The 27,212-nt window shown below is 41.5% G+C and overlaps 1 protein-coding gene and 1 pseudogene across 3 annotated transcripts; both read right to left on the reverse strand.

Moving 5' to 3' along the window:
• Positions 1-1,341: 1,341 nt before the first annotated feature.
• On the reverse strand, positions 1,342-27,114 carry NUP88 (nucleoporin 88). Of its 3 annotated transcripts, none has more exons than XM_016200982.2 (17): positions 26,800-27,114; positions 23,881-24,050; positions 23,053-23,178; positions 20,024-20,110; positions 19,270-19,446; positions 16,273-16,459; positions 15,671-15,818; positions 13,485-13,583; positions 7,018-7,108; positions 5,308-5,409; positions 3,476-3,634; positions 3,066-3,191; positions 2,887-2,952; positions 2,684-2,764; positions 2,262-2,388; positions 2,006-2,124; positions 1,342-1,584 (listed from the first exon to the last, which is right to left on the reverse strand). In XM_016200982.2, the coding sequence occupies exons 1-17, from the start codon at positions 27,100-27,102 to the stop codon at positions 1,521-1,523; spliced, it is 2,232 nt and encodes a 743-aa protein (XP_016056468.1). In that variant the 5' UTR covers positions 27,103-27,114; the 3' UTR covers positions 1,342-1,520. The 3 variants fall into 3 exon arrangements, with proteins under 3 accessions (XP_016056468.1, XP_016056467.1, XP_087682063.1); XM_016200981.2 differs by having other exon boundaries at positions 16,264-16,459; positions 26,800-27,111; XM_087825937.1 differs by having other exon boundaries at positions 16,264-16,459; positions 26,829-26,908.
• LOC148091211 (testis-expressed protein 13A-like) lies at positions 9,179-13,477 on the reverse strand (annotated as a pseudogene).
• Positions 27,115-27,212: the final 98 nt, after the last annotated feature.

Genomic DNA, 27,212 nt, shown 5'->3' on the forward strand with positions numbered 1-27,212 from the left:
AAGATCTTTACTTCTGTCTTCCATGGGACAAGATAAGGACTACATACCTCATCCTTGGGTTATTTTGCAGTCTTGCATTCACGATTGTGAATTTAAAAGTAAATACGAATTATGGAAATAGTGCTATAGGCTTGCCATGCATGAAACATTGTACTTGGTTTAAAGCCCCTTTGTATAAAGTACCACTTGGTTTAAAGGAAACATCCTCGTTATGTAAGTGTAAGACTAGTTCCTTGGGCAAGCCCTGAGCTAATTTCAGAATATTAAAATTGGCACTATAAATCAGGATGGGTGGGTAATTTATAGTCTTCCTGAACTAAACTGTGGCTCCTGGGGACTGCTCTGCTGAGATACCTTGCAGACGTTTTTCTCCATAAGATGGTATTGGGCCAATAAAATCATGATGAGTGGACCACTGGTGGTCTCTACTGTGGCAGATGCAGGCTGTTGGAACCTACTTTGTTGAGAAAAACCCAAACTGTTACTTTCGGTTTTGTTAACAATTTGTTTCTGGTAGGAAGCAAACATTGTGCCACTATCCTGGTAGGAAATGCTTTAATCTGGGTTTTCTGTATAAACAGGAACTGATTTAGAAGGTAGGATTTAGCCTGTCTGGACAAAAGAAAAGATCAGTTGGGTTTCACGAGTGTTCCTGTGCTTGTATTAAAGTCTGTACACATTTTCTCACGCATGTCTAACATGATTTACCTCCTACCTGTAACCTACCTTACCATGTGGCTTTTAAATTGGCAGCCACTCAGCCATTTCTAGGCAGGTACCATTTCTAGGCAGGTGCCGTTTCTAGGCAGGTATGGTATTACCTTTCAGAACTCATATGGGCAGGTATAAAAAGTTTACTGAAAGCTAACTGAGAACAAAGCCGTATATTGATACTAAGTTGTTTCTTTTCCCCTCTGAGGTCCTACACTTGTACCTTGTACTCACTCAGAAACACGTTCTGGGACACAGTGTACAGCCAGGCTCGGCTCTGAAAGATAATGCTGCCTGACCAAGTGAGCCAGCAGTGGCCTTGCAGTTGTGGATCCTGGGCTTGGCTCTGCGCAGGTTTCAGATGTAACTTTTTGTTAACTGTACTGAAGGTGTGTCTTTAAGAAGAAAGTGTTCAAATTAAAAAGCTGCTGCCTAGTATTTTGTGTAGCCGTTTCCTTTGAATCCCAAGGTCCTGTCCCTTGTCAGAGTCACATTTCTGGTGCTGGTACTTTAAAATGCAGCTCTTAATCTTGTTCAACTGTGGAGAAAACTCGGAGTTCATGGGCTTTTAAAAATAATCCTAGGCCACTGCTAACAAAGTCATCGACTTGAGCTTATATATAAGGCACATTCCAATTTTTAAATAAAAGCATTTATTCAATAATTATAAAACAAGTATAAAAAATGATGAACCACACCAAAGCTCATCCAAATGCCTCTTTATAAATTAGACGATGCTACCTGTTTTACAGTTTGAGCTCAAGCCTTCACTCGTGTTAACTTGAGGTGTGAATCCGTTCCTGGTGCGGTCAGAAGTTTACATGATTCCGGATATCGTTAATCTGCTTCACCATTTCTCTTATGTGCTCGCCCCTGTAAAATCACAGTCACTCACTTTTGGGGAAATAACATGAGTAAGCCATTGAGGCTGATTCTTAAGAATTGAAACTAGGCAGTAATGCTGAAATGAGAGGGGCTTTGCTAGAACAACAGGGTGAGGTTTCAGATGGATAGTAATGGTGTTTACGGCTCATTTAAGGCTGACGGTGGCAAAGAGTATTGCAACTGCTGGCAATACTTTTTAACATACTGGGGATGCCCTGGCCACACAACAAAGTCATAGCACAATGAAGTCGACATCTCTCAGGTTCTTATCTATCACATGGCTTCTATTCCAGTCATTACTTGACTGGCAAATGCCAACTAATGTCAGCTGGGCAGACAGGGGTTAACTTTGGCCTATTGCAAAGGAAAAGCTCCCTCACTGTACCAGACGGGCGGCCGCCCTACTTACTCCTCCTTCAGGATGGACTGGATGCACTTCCGCTGGTAGGCACTGAGAGAGATGGTGGGTTTCTGGGGGCTCAGCACCTTCTCCATCTTCCGCTGCTGGTAGTCTTTCTTCATGGTAACCTTAAGTACCAGACAGAACACAGGCATTTTGGCTGTGGTTTATTCCACAGGTTCATAGTTTCTCTCTACATTTTATAAAGTTACTTTCTGTAGAACAAACACAAGGACAAGATTTAGCCACTGGCATCCACTCCTACCTGTTTGATGGCATTGCCCAAATGTCGAAGTTGATCAGGTATCAGCTGTAGTTCTTTCTTCATGTCTCTCTCACTATCTGAGAGAACTGGGAGCTGAGAATGGAAACTGTGAAGTACTTTTTTCATCCTTTAGAAAAGGCAAGAAAATATCTCGGCTTAATATCTCTGCTATGCAGGAGAAACACAGTTATAACCAACACTCCAATCCATGAATGGGGTCTGCAGGAGGCCCACCGGACGGGCTGGGGGAGCACCACTGCGCAGTCTTCCCTGCTGCCCCTCGGGAGGCAGGGGAACCAGCTCCATCCGCAGGCCTGGGCGTACGTGCTCTAGGCCATTTTCCTTAACGCTGCTGCTCTCTGAGCACTGGGCAGCACTAGCAGGACCTGAGCGGGGAACTGGACGCTGTACAACCCACTGACCTGTTAGTGATATCTTCTTGTTTTTCCTTGGCTTCCTCATATTTCTCAGCTAAGCGCTCAGCCATTTCCCGTAGACTTTTCCTAATGGCACAAGAAACGAGACACTTGGGGTCCCCCTAAAGGTGAGTGGTCCAGTGTTCTAGACTGAGATACAGCTCCAGTCTTACCGAACTGTTTTTTCCCTCCCTAGTTTTGGCACTTACCTTTCCTCTCGACAATAACTGAGATCATCCAGCTGTTTCTTTTTTTGGTCACTTAGTAATCTGACCCTTCAAAAGGAAAAAAAAAGAAAAACCAACTTAATCGGAAGCAAGGTCTAGGCCATTACACAGTGTTTGCTGCCAGCCAGGAGCTGATGGGACGTGAGCAAAGGCCCCCTTACCTCCGCTGAATCTCCTCCTTGGCCAGGTCCTGTTTAAGAATGTACTGTTCTCTGAACACCTGGGTGGCTCTGCTGATGAGCTGAAGACATTCTTCGGGAGGAGGGGCTGTATCTTTTTCAGATGATCTTTAAACCAAAGTTTCTACCATTACTTTTGCTAGCTGAGTAAATCAACTAAAAACAGACTCAGGTCATAGCTGCTTCGTTTCCTTTTCGTACTTGCTGTTGACCATTCTCAAGTGCCTCTATGTTTATTCTCTAGCTGATTAAATGTGCCCTATATTTCTTCTAACTTCAACATAGTAAAAAGTATGTGAAATGAAATAAACAGCCAAGGACAGGAAGGATGAACAGTAATCGGGAAAACAGAAGGGAACTAGTTCTTAAAACCTATAACCCAAACCTCATACTTCAAAAATGCTGGATTTGCAACACTACGTTGCAAAATGCTTCTTATATGCTTTTCAAAGGAATCCGGGGCTTCAGCTAGAATTCGGAGGGGAGACTCTGCCACTTCAACATCATCTTGGGTACAAAGCAGGGGAGGAGATGCTGGATGGACTGTGCTTCTGCAAAATAAATAGAACAAGAGTCTACTGCGGAGTCATTTACTCTAAGTATCACAAGAAAGCATAAGCCAAATCTGTCCAGAACCTTGAGAACCCAAGGCAATATGGAGTGTCACTTGTGTGAGAGTGTAAAGATGCATGTTTCTGCCCTGAAGATGGCGCCTTAGGGAGCTATCCCCTATTCTACCCATGCCACCATTTGTCAAAGCATTTTGGACTCTGCCACTCCAAATTCCTTATGTAAAGGTGAAGGCAGCACAGAGTATAAATTCATCATGGACTCTTCTGCAAGGACTTGAGGGCCAGGTATAAGCCACAGTCACAAACATAAATCAACCACTCATTTCCTAGGTACAGTTTGGATTTGATCAAAACCAATATTCACCCAGATAACCACTGTAAATGCTGTACTCTCTATATAACTTGATTTATAAAAATTGCACTCACTCAGATATTACAAATATTCACAATGGTAATTTCAGAAAGCTTGAAGACTGCAAATGTTAACAGCATGGTAAGTCTTTGAATGCAATAATCAGAATTTGTTAACATACTACAGACAACTTGTATTTCAGGGAGTTAGCAGAAAATGATTTGAATATATTTATATAACTAATACTTAAGAGTTTCCTTTTTCTTTGGGATTCATGTTTTCTAAAGTAACCTAATGTGTAGGTCTTATTTCACTAAAGGTAGGATGGGTTTTTAAAAATACGCTTGAAGCAAAAGGCAAAAAGGAATTTTTTTCAGTGATTGTATTACTTGTTTAGTCTTGCTAGAGTTTTTAGTTTCTTTTAGTGTAATACAAAATTAATAGTGAATTCTTTTCCTTTCCAAATAGTGTAACTTGTGAATCTTTAAAGAGCATGGGAAGAGTTCCTTGAAGGATAGTAAATTAATGGCAGTATTTTGAACTGTCAGTACCTAGAAGTTCATGCTTTGAAATGACACCAGAGCCGGGGGGCAGGGTGTGTGCTAGAGTTCAACATCGCTGGCTTGCCAGGGACTCCTGTGCCTGCATTTATAAGACCCAGAATGCCATTCCAGGGCCGCTGAAAAGAAAACGGTGCTTGTAGCTTATAGCTTCACGTGAGTTCCTTAAGGAGGAAGATTACGAGTTCAGCTGTGTACCACCTGTCTTCCAGAGTGTACATATTCTATGACTTCTCTCTGAGCCTGGCAGAAACGGAGAAATTAAAGTATGAGTATGGACTTTGGAGTCGGAAAGCCCTGTTATTTATTTGCAGCCTGGCTCAATGTGTTACTTCAGCATTTACTGAACTTTTCAAGCCCTGTTTCCTTTTTTACAAGATGGGCATAACAGTGTAGTCCTCCCAGGGTTGCTCTGGTCACAGGAGACAATGCAGGTAGTTGCCTCATTTCTAAGCCTGACACATAGAGCATGATAATCACTGAATATAATTCATATTCATGTATGAGTTCAGTATTTAATTTTAGTATGCTTCCCCACACTTTGAAATAAAGCTCTTGACCCTCAGCTAGCCGAAGAAGGTACTAGAAATCATGCCTAAAACTAATCCTATCTACCTTTCAAACCCTCAAGTCAGAAGCCAAAGCATAATCCAAGCATCTTCAAGATGGTTTCTAAGGGTATTTTCCCAGTTTAGATTTTGCAGAATTAAGTTGCGTGGCGAATACAAAATGGTACATACAATAAAGGCCTTATGAGGCATTCGTAGGTACTGGTGATGCAGATCATCGTGGGCCCCAGGATGTCAGGGACAATCCAGAACCCTTGAATTGGAGCTGGCTGCCTGGAAAAACAGGCACAGTGAAGTTATAAAACAGCAAATGCAATGGATCCAAAAGTAACACAGTGGCTGAGGTTTGTCACCTTCTCAGGCCTGGGCTATCACTTGTCTGGGACATGCTATTAGTGCAGTAACCTCAAAGGTGTTGACTTGGAAACCTGTAATACAGCTTTGACTGGTTTGAATCAAGCAGTCACTCAGGAACCCATAGCCTCATGGTGCTCTCTGTAATCTCAGCAGTTACTGTGATTCAGTGATGTTAACTCTTTATGCGTCTTTCTCCCCAGCCCACACGGAAGCCCCAGCTATCTCTGTATGCCTAGCCCAGAGTAAGTGCTCAGGAACTAACTGAACAGAACTTCAGTCTATCTCACATTAAAAATCCAATGCAGCCCAACATCTATTTCATAGGACTTAATTTACTGTGCACGGCTTACATCTCCCTCTTAATCTTGGTTATTTCACTGAAGAAACTGAAGGCTGTGGACCTCAGATAGGAAATGTCTTTCCTGCCAACACGCTACTCCACCCACCCCGATGCTCATCCCACCCTCACAGCACATTTCCACCCCTGGACTGACAATGCCCCTAGATGAAGCCCCTATAAATTGCCAAGTCTACACTCCATACTGCTCCCCACTGCTCTGATGTGCTATTTCAGGCTGCTGCCCACTGCCTGCTCTCTGAAACCACCTCCTCAGCATCCCTGACATCCTTTCCCTCAGGTTCTCCTGCGGTCCTTCTGGCAGCCCTTGACTCGAGTTTCCTTCCTGCGCTGGGCTTCTCTAGCTCCACTCAACGATTGTAAGAATGTGTTGCTCACACTCTCTTCACAGGTCTCCTCTACTCATTCTAGGCTCTTTCCTGAGTAACCTTCACCACAGTCATAGTTCCAGGTTGACAATTCCCACATCCACACTGAGCCCAGACCACTCCAAACTCCAGAGCTACACTCCAACAGCCTACTGAGCGCCTCCATTTGGATGTTCCACAGGAAAACTCCAAGTACCCCCATTAACACACTCTGTCCTCCCAAATACACTTCCTCCTACGTCCCGTGTTTCTCAAAGGGACCACACCTACCCAGTTACACCAGATAGAAACCTGGGAGTCATTCCAGACATCTCCCTTTATCCTAGTCATCAAATATTTACTGAGTGTCTACCAGGCCCTCTGGCAGCGAGTATGCCGACGTGAGGGGACAGTAGTAGGAAGCAGACGTGGTCTCTGCTCTGACACATACTCTAGCAGTAGTGACAGACCTTAAACAAATACAAACACCAATTTTAATGTACTACAAAGGAAATGGGAGAGTAGGAAAACCCTAAGTTAGACTGGGGAATCAAGGAACCCTTTCTGAAGGACTGATAGTAACTTGAGATCAGAAATAATTATTAAAGGTAGCCCAGCGAAGTCAGCAGACTAGAGCTGCAACCGGAAAAAGACCTTTCAGAGGACAGAGCGGAGGGGTCTTGAAGCGGGGGGAGCTCTGGATGGACACAGGATGAACGGATGCTCTCGGGTGCATGCATATGCGTGTGATGTATACACGTGTCTGGATTACTGGGGCAAACAACTGTTAACCTGCGTAGACAAGGAGACAGTTCTTACCTGCACGGCAATGGCTTCGTACAAAGGATGTGCTCCACAAAGCATCTCTGTTCCGTGGTGAGTTCCTGCAGACTGTCCTTATCTTCTTCATCTATGAAAGAGCACATTCCCACATCACCTAACATGCCTGACGTCACACCGCGTAACTTAGCCGACACACGGACGCCTCCAAATTAAAATGCTGACAGTATCCGTTAAATGCAATTAAGTTCTTGTCTCAGACCTCTGCTTAAGGACTATGCCTTTCTGACAGAAATCTCCTTTCCACAGGGTCTAGATTTCTGCCCCAAGATGGAAAGTGAATTTTCCTTGGTCAAGTTCTAAATGCAGAAATGTTTTACTGAAGAGGACAATCTCCCCAAATCCATTCTTTTCAGTCTTTTCCTCACCCACACCAATTTTATTTACTTTATCATTTTTTAAAACTGATTTTAGAGAAGGGCGAGAACATGGATCGGCTGCCTCCTGAATGCGCCCCAACCAGGGATCGAACCTACAACCTGGGGTATGTGCACTGGCTGGGAATTGAACCCACAACCTCGTGGTATATGGGATGACACTCCAAACAACCGAGCCACGCTGGCCAGGGCCAATTTAATTTTTATAACAGCTTTTTCAAATGTGATTCACAATACCACTCAACTCACCCATTTAAAGTATATAATTCAGTGGGCTTTTAGTATATTAAAGGAATTGTACAACCAACAAGAAACCCCCAGACCCATTAACAATCACTCCCTAGTGTCTGCCAATTCCCCCAGACCTAGGCAACAACCACTAATCCATTTTCTGCCTCTGTGGAATTGCCTGATCCGGACATTTTACCTAAATGGAAGCCTACAACATGCAGTTGTTTGTGACTGGCTCCTTTCACTAAGCATAATGCTTTCAAGGTTCATCCATGTCAGTACTTCATTCCTTTCTATTGTTGAATAATATTCCATTGTATGGATACTTTATCTAATCATCAGCTGGTAGGTATACGGGGCTATTTAGCTGTTATGAATAATGCTGACACAGACATTCATTCACAAGTTTTTGTGTGGACATGTTTTTATTTCTCTTCAGTGTAAAACTGCTGGGTTATATAGTAACTCTCATCATCTGAGAACTTCCAGACTGTTTTCCCCAAAGTGACTGCCCCCTTTCACAGTCACATGCAGAATATGAGGGTCCCTATTTTTCCACATCCTTCTCAACACTTTTCTTTTTTATGGACATTTAATTATTTCATTTTACAAAGCAAGAAGTACACAAAGATATACAAGCTCTCCACCCCACTGCCCTGTGACCCACTCCACTGCACCCCATACCCCTGCACCCATCCACCCCTACTTTCCATCCCCTGATCCTGACCCCAACTTCCCTAGGTAATAATAACCTTGTTTGCTAAATGTCTTTCCAGACTTTTTTCTTTGCTTATTCAAACATAAATCTATAATGTAAGGCACACGAAAAATTCTGTAATATACATAGGATACATATACAAACTAAGAATACTTTCGGGGGTTTTGTTTCACAAAAAAACAAAACTGGCCTTTCACGTATTTTTGAGCAGAATAGATATGCCTCCAATGCAGTATGCAGGATCTGCCCCATTCTTTTACATATTCCTTGTGTTTTCAAGCTTTCTTCAGGTGTCTCTTTCCCCATGGCTCCAGTTTCTCCCATATTCCAAAGAACCCTCTCTCGGATATGCATCTCACCTCACTCCTTCCCTTCACAGCCAGGAGTCCCTGAAGAGCCCCCGTCACTGACTGCGCTTCCTTACTTCCTCTCCCCTCAGTACTGACAGTTTGGCTTTTGCCCCTCCCCTACCCAGATTTGCTCAAAGATCAAAAGTGAATGCCAGACCCCCTGAACACTTTCTACTTCCTATCTTAGGGGCCCCCCTGCAGCCCTTGGCACTGCTGAGCATGCTACCCTGGCAACTCTCTTCACCCTATTCTGACTACTACTAAGTACTTCATTGCCTCTATGGTCACCAGTGAGGGATGATTTTATGCCCCAGTGGATATGTGGCAATATCTCGAGACATTTTTGGCTGTCATAATTTAGGGGGGATGTGTCGAATACTTATGCTCTGGAACACAAAGAGGATCATCAAAACATGTCTCTCCCACCATGCCTCCCTCCAACTCCACTAGTCCCATTCTCCCACTCATCTCCTTCCCCCAACTCTACTCAGCCCCCCCTCCTCCGAAAACGGATATCCCTTTGGGATATGTTTCTGTTGTATTTCACATTTCTGAATTTGAGGGTTCTGTAACCAGATGCCACTCCCACAGTGGTAGCAAATTTCCCTGCCTGAAAAATTCACAGGGTTACACCAAAGGCAGTTCCAATCCTCGGGCCTGCCAGATGCTGGAGGTCTTCTCAGCTGTTGGGGCTCAAAGGCTCTCATCTCTTTGGGGTTCTTAAAGGTCTGTTCCCTGGGCCTCCCACAGTAGAGGACCCCCAATAGGCAGCCTGAGATGGAGTTCCTGCTGTGAACACTGCCCCTGGTGGGGATGGTGGGGGTGCTTCTACTCCTTTTGTCTCAAACACACTGGTAGTAGCCAGGCCTGGCTCCTCTGTAACCTGCTGCCATTCCCAGGAAGATGCCATCTCAACCCAGAGAAGCTTGCACCTCAGCAGCTGCTTCTCTTTCTGTACCTCAGCCAGTTTGGCCAGGGTCAGCTGCAGCCAGGAGGCTGCCTGCTTCTGCTCTATCTTGTGCTGTGTGGCGAGTTTTCATGTTGGAGTCCAAGGCCTGTGAGGTCGACTTGCACAGTTTGGTGACATCTTGTAGCCACTGCACCCTCATTCCAATGGCTCCGGGGGAAAAAAGGCTATTGTCTTTTAATTTTAGCCATTTTAGTGGGTATGAAGTGGCATATAGTGATTTTGTGGTATTTCATTTCCATGACTAAAGGTATTTAAACATGTTTTCATGTGCTTATTGGCTATTTGTATATCATCAAATCCTTTTTTAAATTGGGCTATTTATCCTTTTATTACTGAGTTCTAAGGGTTCTTTATACATTCTAGATACAAGTCCATTATTAGATATGATTTGCAAATACTTACTCCCATTCTGTGGGTTGTCTTTTCACTTTTGTGATGGTGTTTTCTTCTAAGAGTTCTATAGTTTTAGTTCTTTTATTTAGGTCTTTGATTCATTTGAGTTCATTTTGGTATGGAGTGAGGTAGGGGTCCAATTTCATTCTTTTGCATGTGGATGTACACTTGTCCCAGCACCATTTGTTGAAAAGACTATTCTTTCCCCCAATAAACTGTTTGGCACCCTTGTCCAAACTAATTGACAGTAAATGTAAAGGTATATTTCTGGACTCAATTCTATCCCATTGATCTATATGTATATGCTTATGCCAATATCACACTGTGTTGATTACCATACTTTTTAAAGAAGTCTTGAAATTGGGAAGTGTGGGTCCTCCAACTTTGTTCCTGTTTTTCACTATAGGTCACTTGCAATTCCATGAATTTTAGGATCAGCTTGTCCATTTCTGCAAAGAAGGCAGCTTGAATTTTGATAGAGCGCACTGGACTTCCACATCAATTTGGGAAGTACTGCCATTTAACAATATTAAGTTTTCTGATCCATGTATATGGAATATTTTCCACTTATTGGGCCATCTTTATTTCTTTCAACAATGTCTTGAAGTTTTAAAAGTATGTTTTGTACTTCTTTTGTTAAATTCATCCTAAGTATTTCATTATAATTCTACTGTAAATTGTTTTTAAAATTTCTCTTTGGATTGTTTATTACTAGTGCAATGATACTTGTCTATTGATCCTGTATTCTGTAACCTCTCTGAACTCATTTATTAAATATTTTTTTAGTAGGTCCCCTATGATTTACTATATAAAAGATCATGTCATCAAAGGACAGAGATAGTTTCACTTCTTCCTTTCTAATCTGGATGCCTTTTATTTCCTGTATTGGCTAATTTCCCTGTCTAGACCCTCAATAACAACGTTGAATAGAAGGGGCAAGAGCAGACATCTTGTTCCTGATCGTAAGGAGAAAGTGTGGAAGGCAGAATTTGTAAACAATTAAATTAGATGTTTATCCAAGGAGATTTCCAAGGAAAGTGTTGAAGAGGTGGCCTGGTTTCTTCTTGCTGATTACAGTAAGTATGAGAAAAAATATAATTGAGGGAAGAAACAGTAAACAAAAAGGAACAAGGACTTGATGATTTGGGAAATTCTCAGCCTATCCAGATCACAAAGATGCTAAAATAAAGAGACCAAGAGATGCTAAAATTAAGAGATAGGTTCTAAAATGAAGAGAAAGCATGCTTTAGAGAAAAAGCCACTGGAGTGGCTGCTCAGTTTTTTGCTAACACCTCAAAAAGATCAATAGGTCAAATATTCAGTCACTCACAGGGCTCTTTGAAGAGATTAAGAGTGTGAAATAGATACTTCAGCAGAAGCCAAAAATTGAGATAAAATCATCTAGGACTGACCTGTGGATTAACCTCTTGTCTACTATAATGACTCCTCGGAATATATGCAGGAGATCCAAAAAGTTCTTGAGAATTTGACACCTGTAAAAGCACCACTGGCTTGGACTGAATGTGTTAGAGAATGAGAGAAGGCTGTTCCACTCCCAAAATTCTACAGATAAAAAACAGGCCAAAACTACTCAATACAAACAAATGGCACCTTTCCTGTAAAATGAAGAGGGCAGAGCTGTAAGCCCAGAAGATTATTCCCAGGCCTTGCAAACCTAATAGAATTTGGATTTTGAAATTGCTTAGGACCTATGGTTCCCTTTTTCTTTCCAATTTCTTCCCTTTTGAACTGGAATGTCTATAACTGATACCTATGCTTGGGCCACCATTGTGTTCTGGGAGCAGATAACTGTTTCCTAGTTCCACAGGTCCAGAGATAGAAATTTTGCTCCAGGGTGGGTTATACTCAAGAGTTTTATCCACATTTGATTTAGATGATGAGACTGAAAACTTCTGAGCTCATGAGATTTAGATGAGATTTTGAACTTTGTGTTGCTATAATGATGTTAGAGTCAATGTATTTTGCATGTGGGTCAGATGTGAACCTTTGGGGGCAGTGGGGTGGAATGTAATACACAGAATAATGGACTCTCCCCAAAGTGTCTGTGTTCTAATAATCCCCAGTACCCAGGAATATGTTAGATTACATGGCAAAGGGGAATAAACATTGCAAATGGAATTAAAGTTGCCCATCAAATGTCTCTGAGCTAGAGATTATCGTGGATTATCTGGGTGGGCCCAATATTATCACACATTTCCTTAAAGTGAAAAAGTGCTGCAGAAGGTCAGAGTGATACAGGGTGATAAGTATCCAACTCACCCCACAATTGCTGGCTTTGAAGACGGAGGAATGCAGCCACAAGCAAAGGAAGGCGGTAGAAGCTGGAAGAGGCTAGGAAATGGATTCTCCCCTATAGCCTCCAGAAAGGAACACTGATGCCCAGTGAGATTGCTCTAGGATGTCTAACCTATAGAACTCTAAGACACAAAACGTGTGTTGTTTTAACCCACTAAATGTGCAGTGATTTATGATAGCAGCAAGAGAAAGCTAATAAAGCACTTGGTCTTTCACCATTAAATATGGTATTTGCTGTGGGTTTTTCATAGCTGCCCTTTTATCAGTTTGAGGAAATTCCTTTCTATTCCTAGTCATTAAATTTTCTTAAATGTTTTTTTCTGTGTGTATTAAGATGATCATATGGTTTTTGTCCTTTATTCTATTGCTATGGTGTAACACACTGTTTGATTTCTGGATGTTAAACTACCCTTGCATCCCTGGGGTAAATCCCATGTAGTCACGGTGTATGATGCTTTTTGTATGTTGCTGGATTTGGTTTGCTACTGTTTTGTTGAGGATTTGTTGCATCTATATTCCTGAGAGATACTTGTAGTTTTCTTTTCTTGGACATTTTTGTCTGGTTTTGGTTATCAGGGTAATACTGACCTCATAGAGTGAATCAGGAAGCATTTCCTATTTTTTGGAAATGCTTGTGAGTAATTGATATTAATTCTTTAAATATGAAGCCATCTTATCCTGAGCTTTTGTTTTGGGTAGTTTTTTGTTTACTAATTCAGTCTCTTTACTTGTTGTAGGTCTATTCAAATTTTCTACTTCTTGAGTCAGTTTTGGTAGTCTGTGTCGTTCTAGAAATTTGTCCATTTCATCTAGGTTATCTAATTGGCAGACTGTTGTTCAAGGTATCGCATTATAATCTTTTCTATTTCTGTAAAGTCAGTAGTAATATCCCCTCTTTCATTCCTGACTAGTAATTTGAGTCTTCTCTTTTATTTTTGGTCAGTCTGGTTAAAGGTTTGTCGACTTTGTTGATCTTTTCAATGAACTAACTTTTAGTTTCATTGGAATTTTCTATCTCAAAATTATTTTTCTATTCCAAACTACTTTTTGATATAATCTGTGAAACATTCGGAAAAGCACAGAAAACTCACCTGATCCAAGAAATTTATGAAGTTTATGAATCCAAGTCAGTCCAACACTATGTACACCAGCTTCATGAGTACAGTGATATCTTGAGGGACACTTGGGATCTGCAGATAGAATTACTAATGATATAAAGGTAGCCATTGGAAAACTTAAAAAATACACCCTAGCAGCCCCCACATTTTTTTTTTGGTTAATCCTCAACCTGACCAGGGATCGAACATGCAACCTCAGCATATCAGGATGACAGTCTAACAAACTAAGCTACCCGGCCAGGGCACATAGGTAGCTTTATAAGGAAACCAATTAGTTTATATTACTTTCTCTTACAGGTTCAATTTCCTCATCTATAAAGCAAAGTTCCAAGACTTAATATTTGGAATGTCTCTCTCCAAATACTGTTTAATTGGACATGCCCAATGGGTTCTCTTTGCTGGCTTTATATGTAAGGACTCTATCCCCTGAAATGTTTTGGCTATACTTTAGTACAGAGTCAAAGCCATTATTGCCAAACCTATGCCAACTGGTTAGTGGGACTATAAGCAGATGAGGCCAGGCTGCTACAGGACTGAACTCCTCTCTGTAGCACACAGAGCAGCCGTGACGCCCAGTTGTTCCCGATACAGTAAGCTTTTGTTCCTTGTTCTTCACAGAGAAGAAGACAAGATCCTAAAGGCGACTTGGGGAAAGGGGGGAGGGGCAAATAAAATTACAGATTTTTGTGTTACAAGAGACCTTTTAAGATCATCTGATGTTACCCCTGTTTTTTTCAGATGAGAAAACTGAAGACCAGAGAGGCTGCGTAAATGCCTCATACCACAGAGCCTGTAAGTGTTAGAGCTGTAACTAAAACCTAGGACACTCCAGACTCCTAATCACACGCTCCTTCCACTCAAGCCGTTCTCGTCTGAACAACACGCTCTTTAACTATCTCATCCGTTTATCCAAGAGCTCCCTAGGTGAACAGAGATAAGTTGCTAGAATGATCTGGAACCAACCAGATAAAACAAAAGAAAAGATAAAAAGGATAACATTCAAACTGGGTCTGATTATAACAAGATGTGTTCTAAAAAATGAAGGTATTTTAAAGAGCTATCTTAATATCAGTATTTTATAATTTGACTTTTAAAGTTGATTAAAGTTTGTATACCCTTAAGTATTTGAATCATGAAATATTCTTTTGACTGAACCAGGAAAAATTCACTATTATAAATCTGGGTAGATCCAGACTAAAGGCCACTATCTTCAAACTTGGGAAATTTGCTCAGTCTTTCTTGGACCTAAAGTGTAATGTGTGACTAAAAGGCCAAAAGAAGTCAGCTGAATTTTTTTTTTTAATTCTTACTGGAGGATTTTCCCCCCATTTCTTTTCAGAGAAAGTGGAACGGACAGAGAGAGAAACATTGATGTGAGACAGACACATCGATTACTTGCCTCCTGCACTCACCCAGACTGGGGCCAGGGATGGAGCCCCCAATCGGGGCTCCATCCCTGGTAGGGGGTATGCAGGAGGCGGCCGACTGATGTTTTGCTCTACCTCTACCTTCCTCTCTCTCTAAAAATCAATAAACTGTTCTTAAAAAAAAAAAAAGCTGTGGTACATTTTCGCAGAGGAACACTATGTGGGGAAAACTATATGGCTATAAAAAAGGAGCTTTTACCCATTTAGACAGCATGGATGGACCTGGAGATTATTATGTTAAATAAAATAAGCCTGTCAGAGAAAGATAAATATCACATGATCTTATTTATATGTGGAATCTAATGAACAAAATAAACTGACGAACAAAACAGGTCCAGAGGCAATGGATGTATAGAACAGAATGACAGATCTCAGAGGGGACGGTGGTCGGGTGACAGGAAGAGATTAACCAAAGAACATATATGCATGTATGAATAGCCCATGGACACAGACAATAGTGTGGGGAAAGCCTGGGGTGGGGCAGGAGCTGGGTGGAGGGGGCAAAATGGGGGACATCTGTAAGAGTGTCAACAATAAAAAATGTAAATAGAAAAAATAGTAACAATAATATTGTAATAACTATGTGCCAATTGGGCACTAGAATTACCAGGGGGTAGGGGGGAAGGGAAGGATCATTTTGTAAGTTATATAAATGTCTAACCATTACCCTGTATACCTGAAACTAATTAAAATAATATTAAATGTCAACTGTAATTGAAAAAAATAGTTTACCTCTGTGAAGTTTGATTGGACAAGAAAAGTCAGAATCAAAGGGATCATCCTCTCCAGATGCCAGTTTCAGGGCCAGCTCCAACTCAACACACTCAAACACGTACAGAGAAGGAATGAGGTCAGCCCTGGAATCCCAGGACTTTTCTGACTGTAAAAAAAGTACAATTTTAGTCTTTCATGTTCATTTGAAAATGCACAGAATAAAAAACAGAAGAATCTGGGTCTAATAGTGCTTTCAAATTCTTAATCCCACATCCTGACAGTGCGTTGTTATTCTTCAAAGAGCAAAAAAGGCCTCTTCCTTTAGAAGGATAGGAATAAGCAGGTTAGAGAGAAGCTAACTCCAACGTTCTTTATGTCTGTCATTGAAGACTGCCAACTTAAGAGTCCAGAAAGCAGTGTGTAGGTTGGCGGCTCAAGCAAGCCGGGCTCCTTCTAACTTCTCATTTAAATTTTTAAGTGGGCTTCAATTAACTTTAAGTTTTTAATTTCCAAAATATACAGAAGTGTCAGATATAAACTAAAATTCCTCATATATATTGGTACAGGACATATACTAGATGTTGGAGATACAAATACACACACACACTAGCCTGGCTTACTGTCTGGTCATCTTCTTCTTCCCCTTCCAGCACAACACAGTGGTACAGCATTCCTGACTCAGTAGCAATCACTAGGATGTTGGGGACACAAGGTAAGCAGAGGACAGCACACGCATCATAGCCATAGTTATCTTCAGCTGCAGGGTGCATGGGCAATGGACCTAACAGCTTTCCGATGTTCCCAGGGCTAAAGAAAGAGTGAAACATATTTGGGTGAAAAAATACTGGTGCTGTAAGCTCTCTTCTCTTTTCAAAATACACCTACATGACAGCATATTAAACCATGCCTGGCTTTAACTACTACGTATGTTCTGATGACTCTCAATGTTCTTCTTCTGAAATGTAGCTTATCTTCAGGGCTCCAGAACCACATATTTAATTGGATTAGACAAATGTTTATTGAGAGCTAGATGACACCCCCACGGAATTGACAGTTTAGCTGGGGAAGCGGACATTTAACCAGAATTACTCTCCCATGTGGTAAGCGTAACAACACAAGGCTTTACAGGGTACAGAGGAATATAGAAAGGTACAAAAAAAGTGAGGTATATAAGAAAGGTATCAAAAACAAATAAGATCGATTGAGAAAGAGTATATTCTGGGAAGGGGTGGTAAACATCCCAAGTTAGGGAACAGCATATACAAAGTCCTGGAGGCATGAAAGATAAGGAATTAACAAGAAGGAAACGGCTTAGTATGATGGGAGGTGAAGTACAAAGTCTAAGGCAACAAAGAAGTGAGGCAGATACTCAGGAATGGCCTACAAAGCCGATGACCTCGCTGGCCTGTTAAGAGAGCTCAGAGACTATCTGCTGGGGGACAGGCTGTCACTAGAGATTTAAATCAAGAGGGATGGAGCTTCACTTTACTAAGATCAATCTGGTAGCGAGCAGTTGTGAGGAAAATGACATGGAGAGGACCAAAATGGGACTCAGGGCAACTATTTAAGCATGATCTAGGCAGAGGACAGTGAGGATCTGAAGCAAGGACAAGGGAATGGAGAGAAGGGTGTATACATTCAAGAAATTTTCATGTTAGAATCAATAGAATTTTGGACTGGACATAAAAGAATGTAAATGACTTTCAGGTTTGGGGGTAAGATTACTAGGTAGATTACAGTGTGCACAAATGAGGGCCAAATGGTAGGGGGAGGAAAGACAAGGAGAGTAATGTTACACAGAAGTCCCCTGAGAGGGAGCATGTGTGGAAGGCAGAGAGCACTTCTGTCAAGGAGAATACAGCTGGTAGTGAAGCCTCACCATTCTGCAATCCACCAAGATCTTTCGTTTTTTTCATCTTTATAATTTTGCATACTCTCTTCTCTCTCCTATAACTACTTTTTGAAAAAACTAAATTTATTGAGGTGACATTGGTTAATAAAATTCTATAGGTTTCAGGTGTGCTATTCTATAACATCATCTGTATATTGTACTGTGTGTTCACTACCCCAAGTCAAGTCTCCTTCTGGAACTACTTCTGCTCCCAGTTCTACCTAGTGAACGCTGCAGGTCCAGGCTTTTGTATTACCATCTTCGCAGTCTTCCAAGATAAGCAGGCCTAAGCATCTACTTGTTGCAGTCCCACAGCACCCTATAATGCCCTGGGCACACAAAATTGTACTAGTTACTGGTTTGCTGTATGACTTTCCAGTAGACAAAGAACCACACAGCAGGACCTTGCCTTTGGTCTTATATTACTATCTTCTGCCACATAGTGGGCCCTGAATAAATATGTTTCGATGATTTATAAATGAATAAATTACAATGTTCAGCCTTTGGCCTTATGCCTCTGTAGTTACAAACTTCTCCTAAATTCTTATCCTCTATAGAGTCTAATTCACACCATGACAGATGACTCTTATTGATTTTTACCTTCATCTTCATTCCAGCCCTGTATTTCCAACTGTCCATGGACTATTCCACCTTCTTGGTCCAATACTGTGACATACTGAGCACTTGTAATAATGAAGCTTCCCCCAAAATTAGCTGCCCTTCCTGACCTCAGTATTTCTGTTAATGGCTCACTCCCATATCCAAACAATAACTGAGTCTTATTGATCCTTCCTTTGTAGTATCTACTATGTTCACTTCTCCCTTTGCATTATAACCATCACAGTTCAAACTGTTGTAGACTTTAAGTTAAATTTTACAACAGCTTCACTGAACCTTTTCTTTTAGAACAGCTTTAAAAGTATGTTTTTATTGATTTCAGAGAGAAGTACAGATGGTAACATCAATCATCAGAGATAATCACTGATCAGCTGCCTTCTGCGTGCTTCCTATTAGGGATCGAGCCCGCAACCCGGACATGCGCCCTGACCGGGAATCGAACCGTGACCTCCTGGTTCATGGATGAACACACAACCACTGAGCAACACCACTGGGCTCATCATTGAACCCTGAATGACACTTGCATTTGTTTATTTTCACACTCTATTTCATGCTTCCCTGGTAATTAAAATGGTCTTACCCTTTCTTGATGCTTCATTTAATCCTGATTAGATTATTAAGTCCCACATAATATCAGTGCTTCCTATGAAAATTTCCTTAACTTCTTCAATCAGAATGACCTCTCCTTCCGTCTTTGTACTGATGTGGTATAGGTAATGATCTTTTCATATGTATGTATGTCTTTTTCCCACAAAAGGTACCAAATTACCATGTCTAACCACCCCCATGATGCCTTGTTCATATAAGATACACAATAAATACTTTTAAGGTTGACTAGACTTTATCCAAGAATTCTATCGCATTTACCCATATTAATATGAGTTAACGAAAAGTCCTATGATTTGTACCAAATCTTTCTCCAAAATATGCAAGCCAAGCATCAAAAAGGCTGCAACACGTCCACAACCCAAAAACACAAATCCCAAGTCTATGACAAAAAGTAAATAAGTAAGTCAGACTATGACAATAAATAAATAAGGTCAACTATGACAATCTATACTAGAGCACAAGTTGGACTTTCATTTCGGTGGGTTACCCCTCAACTTACCTGTGCAACAGACTAACATACGTAAGGAAAGTCTCCCCATTCTCATATAAGATGTACAGTGGATATGCCACTACTTCATCTTTGCCTTTTTGTCCAAACATATTCTTCGGGACTGCTGCCAATGGCCCAAAGTCAAATGCAACTGCTATCTCTCCTAGAGATGCAGTATATGCCCTCCTGAAAAGAGATTTAAAAACCAACTTGTTGAAAACAAAAACAAAATGTCCAACAACAGGTGAGATGGAGTTTGTATTCAACAGAGAAGATAAAAAATTATGATTATGAAAAATGTTAAACAACACTGGAAAATTCTCATAAAATTAAGTGAAAGAAGGCCATAAAATTATATAGTGCTACTTTAATTATAAATAGTTTAAATATAAAGAAACACAAATAGTAAAAACATATACATACAGATATGCATAAACACAAAAAAGGAACAGGAGGAAAACATATAAAAACATCAATAGTCATCCCTGTGCAGTAGGATGCATTTACTAAGTATCTACTCTGTGCCAGGTGCTGTTGTAGGTTCTGGGAATACATCTGTGAATTAAACAGGCTAGTAGTTACAGTGACATTCAGATCTGTAACTTCTTGTAACTTATTCACACTGGTTACTTTTGCTTATTTCTCACCTTACCAAAAGCATGCTAATGTCACCTCTGGAAAATCTGCAATTTCTACTAAAATTGCATTTATGACCTCAATAACCTAATTTGAAAAGCATTTCATGACACAAATAAAAACTTACCCTTTGTTGAGTATTAGACTTTCCTCTTCTGCTTCTGAAAGTACGATGACCTTAGTGGGTGTCTGGGGCTCACGCAGAGAGTAAATTCTAACAAAAGAGAAGAAAGGCAGCACATAAAATTCTCTTCCATTTCCCAAAATTGTGCTTTCCTCTATATCTAGTCATTTCTTGAGAATTTCCCTACCAGTTATCACAACGATCTTTGCCAAAGATCCTGTAGTTATTGATAAAGTAGGTATTTTATTTGTTCTTTAACATTAAGAAGGTTTCCTTGGGACCTGAAGAAATATTCTCTATCTTCACCAAAATTCTTTATTAGCCTATTTCATGGCATTTCACTTCTGTCTCCTCCATCCTAAATCCTTAGCCATACTCACCTTGTCTAGTCATCTCACTAATGCTCCTGAGTTTGCCAGCTTCCCTTCAAATATACTCATCTTTCTCTGCCTGTTAGACAACAAATCTCATTACAGAAGGAACCATATCTCACTATTCTGACCAGCACAGTGAGTGACATGTAGCCTACAATCTATATGTGTTTTTGTTACATAAAGACTCTATCATGTCATCCCTATTTTCTTAAGGGGAAGTATAAAACTGGAAAAAATTTTTCACCCAAATCATTTTAATTTAAAATAACTTAAATTTTTACAGTTTACATGGCTATTGTTAAAAGGAGAAAGAATTTTCAAAAGGCCAGTAATATTATTAGAAATCTAATGTCTCTTATAAAGTCTTTACCAAATTAATCACTCATTGTCCCACCGGGCGGGGCTTAGTGGTTGAGCATTGACCTAGGATCCAGGAGATCGTGGTTTGATTCCCGGTCAGGGCACATGCCTGGGTTGTTGGCTCGATCCCCAGTCAGGGGTGTGCAGGAGGCAGCTGATTAATGATGACTCTCTCATCACTGATGTTCTATCTCTCTCTCTCTTCCTTCCTCTCTCTGAAATCAATAAAGATACATTTATATAAAAAAAAATTAATCACTTATTTTGTCTGACCCATTATGAATTTTTAAAACTTAGTCTGTTCCATTATCAATAAAATGCCATGTAATAAATGTTTTTAAAGAAAATTTGATCAATTGAACACACATTCATTGTGGTCTTCCTAGCTGCCTATAAGCATTATTGATGTCAAAACACACATAAGTACTACACAGTATATATTGTAATGGGGAACAGTGAAAAAGTAAATGCAACAGGCATTGTGGGAATTTCCTGTTGCCTTGAAATTGTCAACAAGGTCTACAGCTGAGGAAAAGAGAAGTGTTAAATACCTCATATCTTAAAAAGAACCTTCACTGATTGAGGCCAGCTGCCCCCTTTAGGGCTCAGGTGGAGGGAGACTTAGACTATGCTATCTCCCGCCGTCGCCTTTTCCCATGTGCATGAGAGGAGGAAGGGTGTCGAGAGCCCTTAAGAGTACCAGGACAGTGTTTGCAATGGGAGGTTTTCCCTCCTTCTTTCTTTACCCCCAACTCCAAAGCCAAATGGGTGGATAGGAAAGGCTCTAAGAGAAAACAGTCAGATTTAGGGGTGCCTGTAATAAGGGGAGATAACTATCTCATTTCTGAGGTAAATGCCAGATGTGTTGCAGAAAACTACAGGCCACCAAGGTAAGGGAATTCTTGGCGAACCTGACATGACATATCCTAGGGTGGGGGGCACGTGATCACTATATGGTGTCTATTTCTTATATGAAAATTTCCAAAGAAGGGAGGCTGGAACAGCATAAGAACGAACTATGGTACAGTACGCCCAGCTCTCTGTGGCCCCTGGAGGGCAAGGAAAAGGACCTTGGCAGTTAGTAGGACTCCATATGAAAGACCACAACGTTTCAGTTGAGAAGGGAGGAATCTTGAGAGAGGGTTCAGGGCATGGATAGCTAATAGAGGCAATGGGAGACAGAGCTCCTCAATGATGGAGGCAGCTGGAAGCTAAACACTGCCCCAGGAAGTACATACACCTCATCTGTGCAGAGACTACCACCTCAACGGAGGCCACCAGTAGTAGGTGGAACTCAGTTAATCTAGGATCAGGGATATGCCCCCACCCCCTGCCCCATCACTGACAGACAACCAATTAGGTAAGATGTCTGCCTCAGCTATCCCATGCTTCCTACTCCCATTATCAAGGAGATAGACCCAAAGGAGGAGGCAGCCCCCCTCCTATGCTTCATCCCCTACCTCAAGGTGAGTCAAAGAGCAGATCATGCCCTCTCCACTCATTTCAGATGCCTCAAGGTCTGCCCTGTGATAGGCCAGGATATAGTTTTGAAATAGATTTGAGATCAGAGTTTTAAACTGGACAGACTTAGTCTTTATACCTAAAAGTAACCAGAAAGCTGTAAGATCTGTATAAGATGCCATTAAGGGATCAAGCATTCAGTATGGAAGGAAGATTTGGTAGAGCACAGTTAAAAGCAGTGATTAGGAAAAATAAAATGGAGGTATTTGTATCTCAGTTAGTTGAGACTCCCCATAAACTTTTTATATAAGGCAGATCCAGAAAGTTAACTGACAATAGAAATCTCTGTAGGATTAGAGCATTTAATCAAGTACAAAACCTGGAAGGGGACTTAGAAATTATCAAATCAGATCTGCTCATTTTACAAACTGGAAACTAAGGTGCCTCTAAAAAGAAGTTTAAGGTCTCAAAGACAGAAATGGCACTGGGACAAGAATTCAAATTTCTCAATTCCCAATTATATTCTCTTTCCCCTAAGCTACATTACCTCCAAAATAGTGACATAATGAAAAGAGTTTTAGGAAGATTAACAGTGCTTACAAGTCAGACTAGAGTAGGAGAGACTGGAGGCAGGAAGACTACTTGAGAGGGAATAGCAGTAATTAAGGCATGTAAGTTAGAGCAGTTAGACAATTCTTGAGAATGGGTTACAACAGCCATCAGATAAAGCATTCTAACATCCAAGGACCCATTTAGTGGTATCTTGAGCTATTAACTGGCAAACAGAAACAGAACCTTCCCACTCACAAAGCTATAAGACATAAAAATAAACTTTACCTTATTACATTGTCTGATGTTAACAGCACTATGTGGGGATCCAGCATTTCACTTGGATACCAGGCGGCATGCTTTAGAGTCAGAGAGGTAGAACTGGTGAAAAATCTCTCAGCAATTGGAGTGGTACTAAAATAAAAACAACAATTTTCCAAAACATTTTGTAGCTCTTGGATGAAAAATTTTATATAGGAAAATCTATTTTAAAACTCTTTGCTCTGCTTTCCTTCATATGTCTTTCCCTCAAGTCTTGCTGGGAAAAAGATTTCAAAGCATCTATTCAATATCAAAGGATCAAAAATATTTCTAGATATAGTATCTTATTTGGTCCTTTTAGTAACCTTGTAAGGAAAATACAAAAGCAGATTTTCGTATTGTGGAAATGAGAAAATAGAGAGTTAGAAACACTTTAAGGGGACCCAACCTATAAGTTGTGGAGCTAAAGATGAGTTTCGGCCTTATATTCTTTTCAGAAGATCTTTCAGACTCACTTTTCTGAATTTGTTGAAAAAGAAAATAATACAAAAATAAAACTTAGTTGAACTTAGAGCAAACTGTCTGGCTCATAGATAGTAACTGCTTTTAATAAACCTATTTCTACCTACTTGAAAAATAGCCTGGCTTCTAATGAGAGAGTAATGAGATAATTCAGGTAGAATATCACACATGTGTAATCACACACATACTATCAATATTATTATCATAAGATGCCAATGTGCAGACCATCTGGAGTATTTACAGTAAACATACCTTAAGAACCACTGGTCTAGAATAATTTTCTATGTGTATTAAAAATTATAAAGATAAACACTAAATGGAAATACAACTTACCTACAATTCACTGTTGATTTTCCACCTTCAAATTCAGAATTCTTTCCCCATCTTTTAGGTAATTCTAATACCATAAGTCCTTTTATTCCTATAAGTGCTACGTGATGTTGTGTTGGACTTAACAAGACTTGATAGATTTCAAACAGGGGTGGATTTATGCAAAGCAATCTCTGAAATTAAAGCAAACTGGTCAAAATACTTAATTTTAATGTAAATATATATGGCAGTTACTTGAAAGCACAGTACTGCTTTAGTTTTCCTAAGATAATGAAGCATTCTGTTTAATTACTAACACCTGGGCCATTAACTGAAGAACTAGTTCTAACCATTTTGACTAGAATGTTATAAAGTGCATAAAATTTCCCTACCTTGATAAATAAATACCGCAAACAATTTCCCTTTTTATGAGCAAGCTCCAGCCTCCCAGTTCAGCCTCAATCCTCCTCCATTCCCCACTTGTACTTTATACTCCAATCAGATTAACTTGTAATTATCTTCTGGGTAATTATCATGTGTTTTTTTTCCTTTCTTTTCTTTTTTCTTTTTTTTGTAATCCTTACCTGAGGATATTTTTTCCATTGCTTTTCAGAGTGGTAGGGAGAGAGGTAGAGGGAGAGGAGGAGGTGGAGGGAGAGATAGAGAGAGAAACACTGATGTGAGAGAGACATCAATTGGCTGCCTCCCCCACGTGCCCCGACCAGGGCTGGGGTCAAGCCTGCAACTGAGGTACATGCCCTTGACTGGAACTGAGCCTAACCGTTTAGTTCTCGGGCCAGCACTCTAACCACTGAGCAAACCAGCCCGGGCCATTATGCTGTTATGTGCACCTCTGTGTAGCTGCCCCTTCCTGCAGGCCCTCCTCTTCCTGTCTTACTTGGCTAATGTCAGCCTAGACAGGCTTTCCTCCCAAGAGAATACCCCAGGGGTAAATGCACCTTTTCTGGGCTCCTTCAGCACACTCTATTATAGTTCCTATCACCCTGCATTCTAACTACCCTTTTACTTGCTCATCCCATACAACTATGAATTACTTAGAATGAATTATGTGTCTTTCCTCTGTCTTTTAGCATAATATACGGCATATTGCTGACTTATTCTCCATGTTTTAGTGAAAAGACAAATGAACTCAGAAGTACTAATAAGTAATAATTACTACATCTTAGAAGTAGTTCAGTGAGACAGAGAATGGGTTCAGGAGTTTCTGCAGCAAGGACGATGGTGCTTTACCTATGCAGATATGGAAGTTTATCTCAGCATCACATGCCCTCAGCAGAATGTCACTCCTTCCCATTTCTTCTGTTACCACATTCCCATTTTCTTTTCTTTCTTCTTCTAGTAATAAACCATGAAACTGCCAATGTACTGCTTATCCTTACGTATGGAGAATCCCACTAAGCCAAAATTCCTTTGACGAGGATTATAACATAACAAGGTTTCCATTCGTTCTGACTGATGTCTGTGAGCCTGTTTTTTTAGTTGCCCTTTGTGGATTCTAATGAAACTGTTTTGCCTCCTGTTAGTGGGTCTTTCCTGCTTTTCCCTATTTTCTCAACCCCCCTTTTCTTCCTACTTGATTTTGACAGTCTACCTCCAATCAAAGAGGCCACCTTTTTGCTACACACAATCCAATTACCTTAAATCACTTGTGATAAGCACAGTATTTAGGGTTTTCTTGTTCCTAAGTCACCACTCTGCTCTTGTTAACGTTTGAACTGACAACTCAAGCTAAGCTGCTTTCTCCGAGTTTCTGATATTCTGGAGGATTGAGGGTCATTCAGACAGTCACCAGTATTTACTGAGAGCTGACATGTTCCAGGCGCTCGGTGAAATACTGGAGATATCCAAAATATACCTAAGGCACACAGAGACTCTGCCTTGGTGTTGCCTGTCTGGAAAAGCGGGCAATAAACAAACAAGTAGGAATGATTCCATCATGCATGTGCCACATGCTGCACAGCCACGCAGGGTGCCAGGGGAATACTGAGCGCCGAGCACCCTGTAAATGATTCTTGCAAACTGAACCGGTAAAGCAGGCAGACTGCAGGCTTACGACCTATTTTCAAAACTGCAAAAATATATCTAGCACCTCTTTAACTTCAGGTTATTTCTCATGGACAAGAGCCGGCCAACGGCACACAGCAGATGTCAATGCGTTACAACGGGTGCCCAGCTTTTTTAGCTTTTAATCTTTAAGAGAAGAGAATCGGTTGATCGCAAATAAACAATCTCCAGAAGCCAATGTTCGGTTACAGAGAGGATGGGAACACGTTCTGGCCACACCCGCTTCCACATGCTGGTGGCTCATGAGAAACAAACGAAGACCCTTCCAACCCTGGGGATGGCCTAATTTTCTGGAAAGTGGAAGAATGCACAGGGGAGATTCCTCCTCTGGGTCGGGCCGGACACCTGGTGCTTTCGAATCTATCACGTGACTCGACACTCACGAGCCCGCCCCGCCCCCAAGAAAAAGTTGGGATCATCCCTGCCGAGTGTCCCGTCGTGGAGGAGTTTTCTCGGGGCCAGCCTACGGAAAACAGCAGCTGCACCCACACTCTATGCCCTCGCCCCGCTTTGCTGTCCTGCGGAGCACCCGCATCCCCGATGTTACTCGCTGAGCATTCCGCGGTCCTGCCCTTCCTCCCAGACCCCAAGAACTGCAGCACCCCGAGAGCACGAGCGCCTGTAACTGTGTCTGGCACAGTGTCGGGGTCAAAAGCGCGGCTACAAAAGGTTAGAGCGGAATGGAAGTAAAGAAGAGAGAGCTTTCCACTAGAAGTCCGACGTCTGCTTACACGTGAAGAGCACACCCGCCAGAAGACGAGAAATAGCCAGATGGGGAGGGGACAGCAACCTCAACAAACCACCGCCTCGTTCAGATCCCAGCTGAGGGTCATTTACCCACGATTAGCCTGGCCGTACCTGGTACTGGGAAAGGGGAGGCTCCTCACCCGCGCCGCTGAGGCCCCGAAGGCGAACCACTAAGAAAGAGCTGCCTTCTCCGTCCCACAGGAAGAGTTCCCCGCCGAGGCCTAAGACCAGGTTTCTTGTTAGCAACTGCGGCGGCAGCGGCGGCGACGAAGGCGAGGACAAGGAAGCCGGCTTCTCGGCCTCGGCTGGACTCTGGTTTTTCAGTCCCTCCCGGAGCCGCGAGAACACGACGTGGTTAGGAAGCCACGTCTGCCACAGCTCGCCGTCGCCCAAGGGACCCTCGGCGGCCGCCATCTTGGCCCAACTGCTCCCCTCATTCCAATTGCTCAGCCCGCCGCTACGCGCAGCCAATCGGCGGCCGGCCTCCCACGGCTTTTGGCTAATCATCGTGCAGGCTGCCCGGA

Source organism: Miniopterus natalensis, chromosome 17, assembly GCF_054644295.1.
Source record: "Miniopterus natalensis isolate mMinNat1 chromosome 17, mMinNat1.hap1, whole genome shotgun sequence".
NCBI lineage: Eukaryota > Metazoa > Chordata > Mammalia > Chiroptera > Miniopteridae > Miniopterus > Miniopterus natalensis.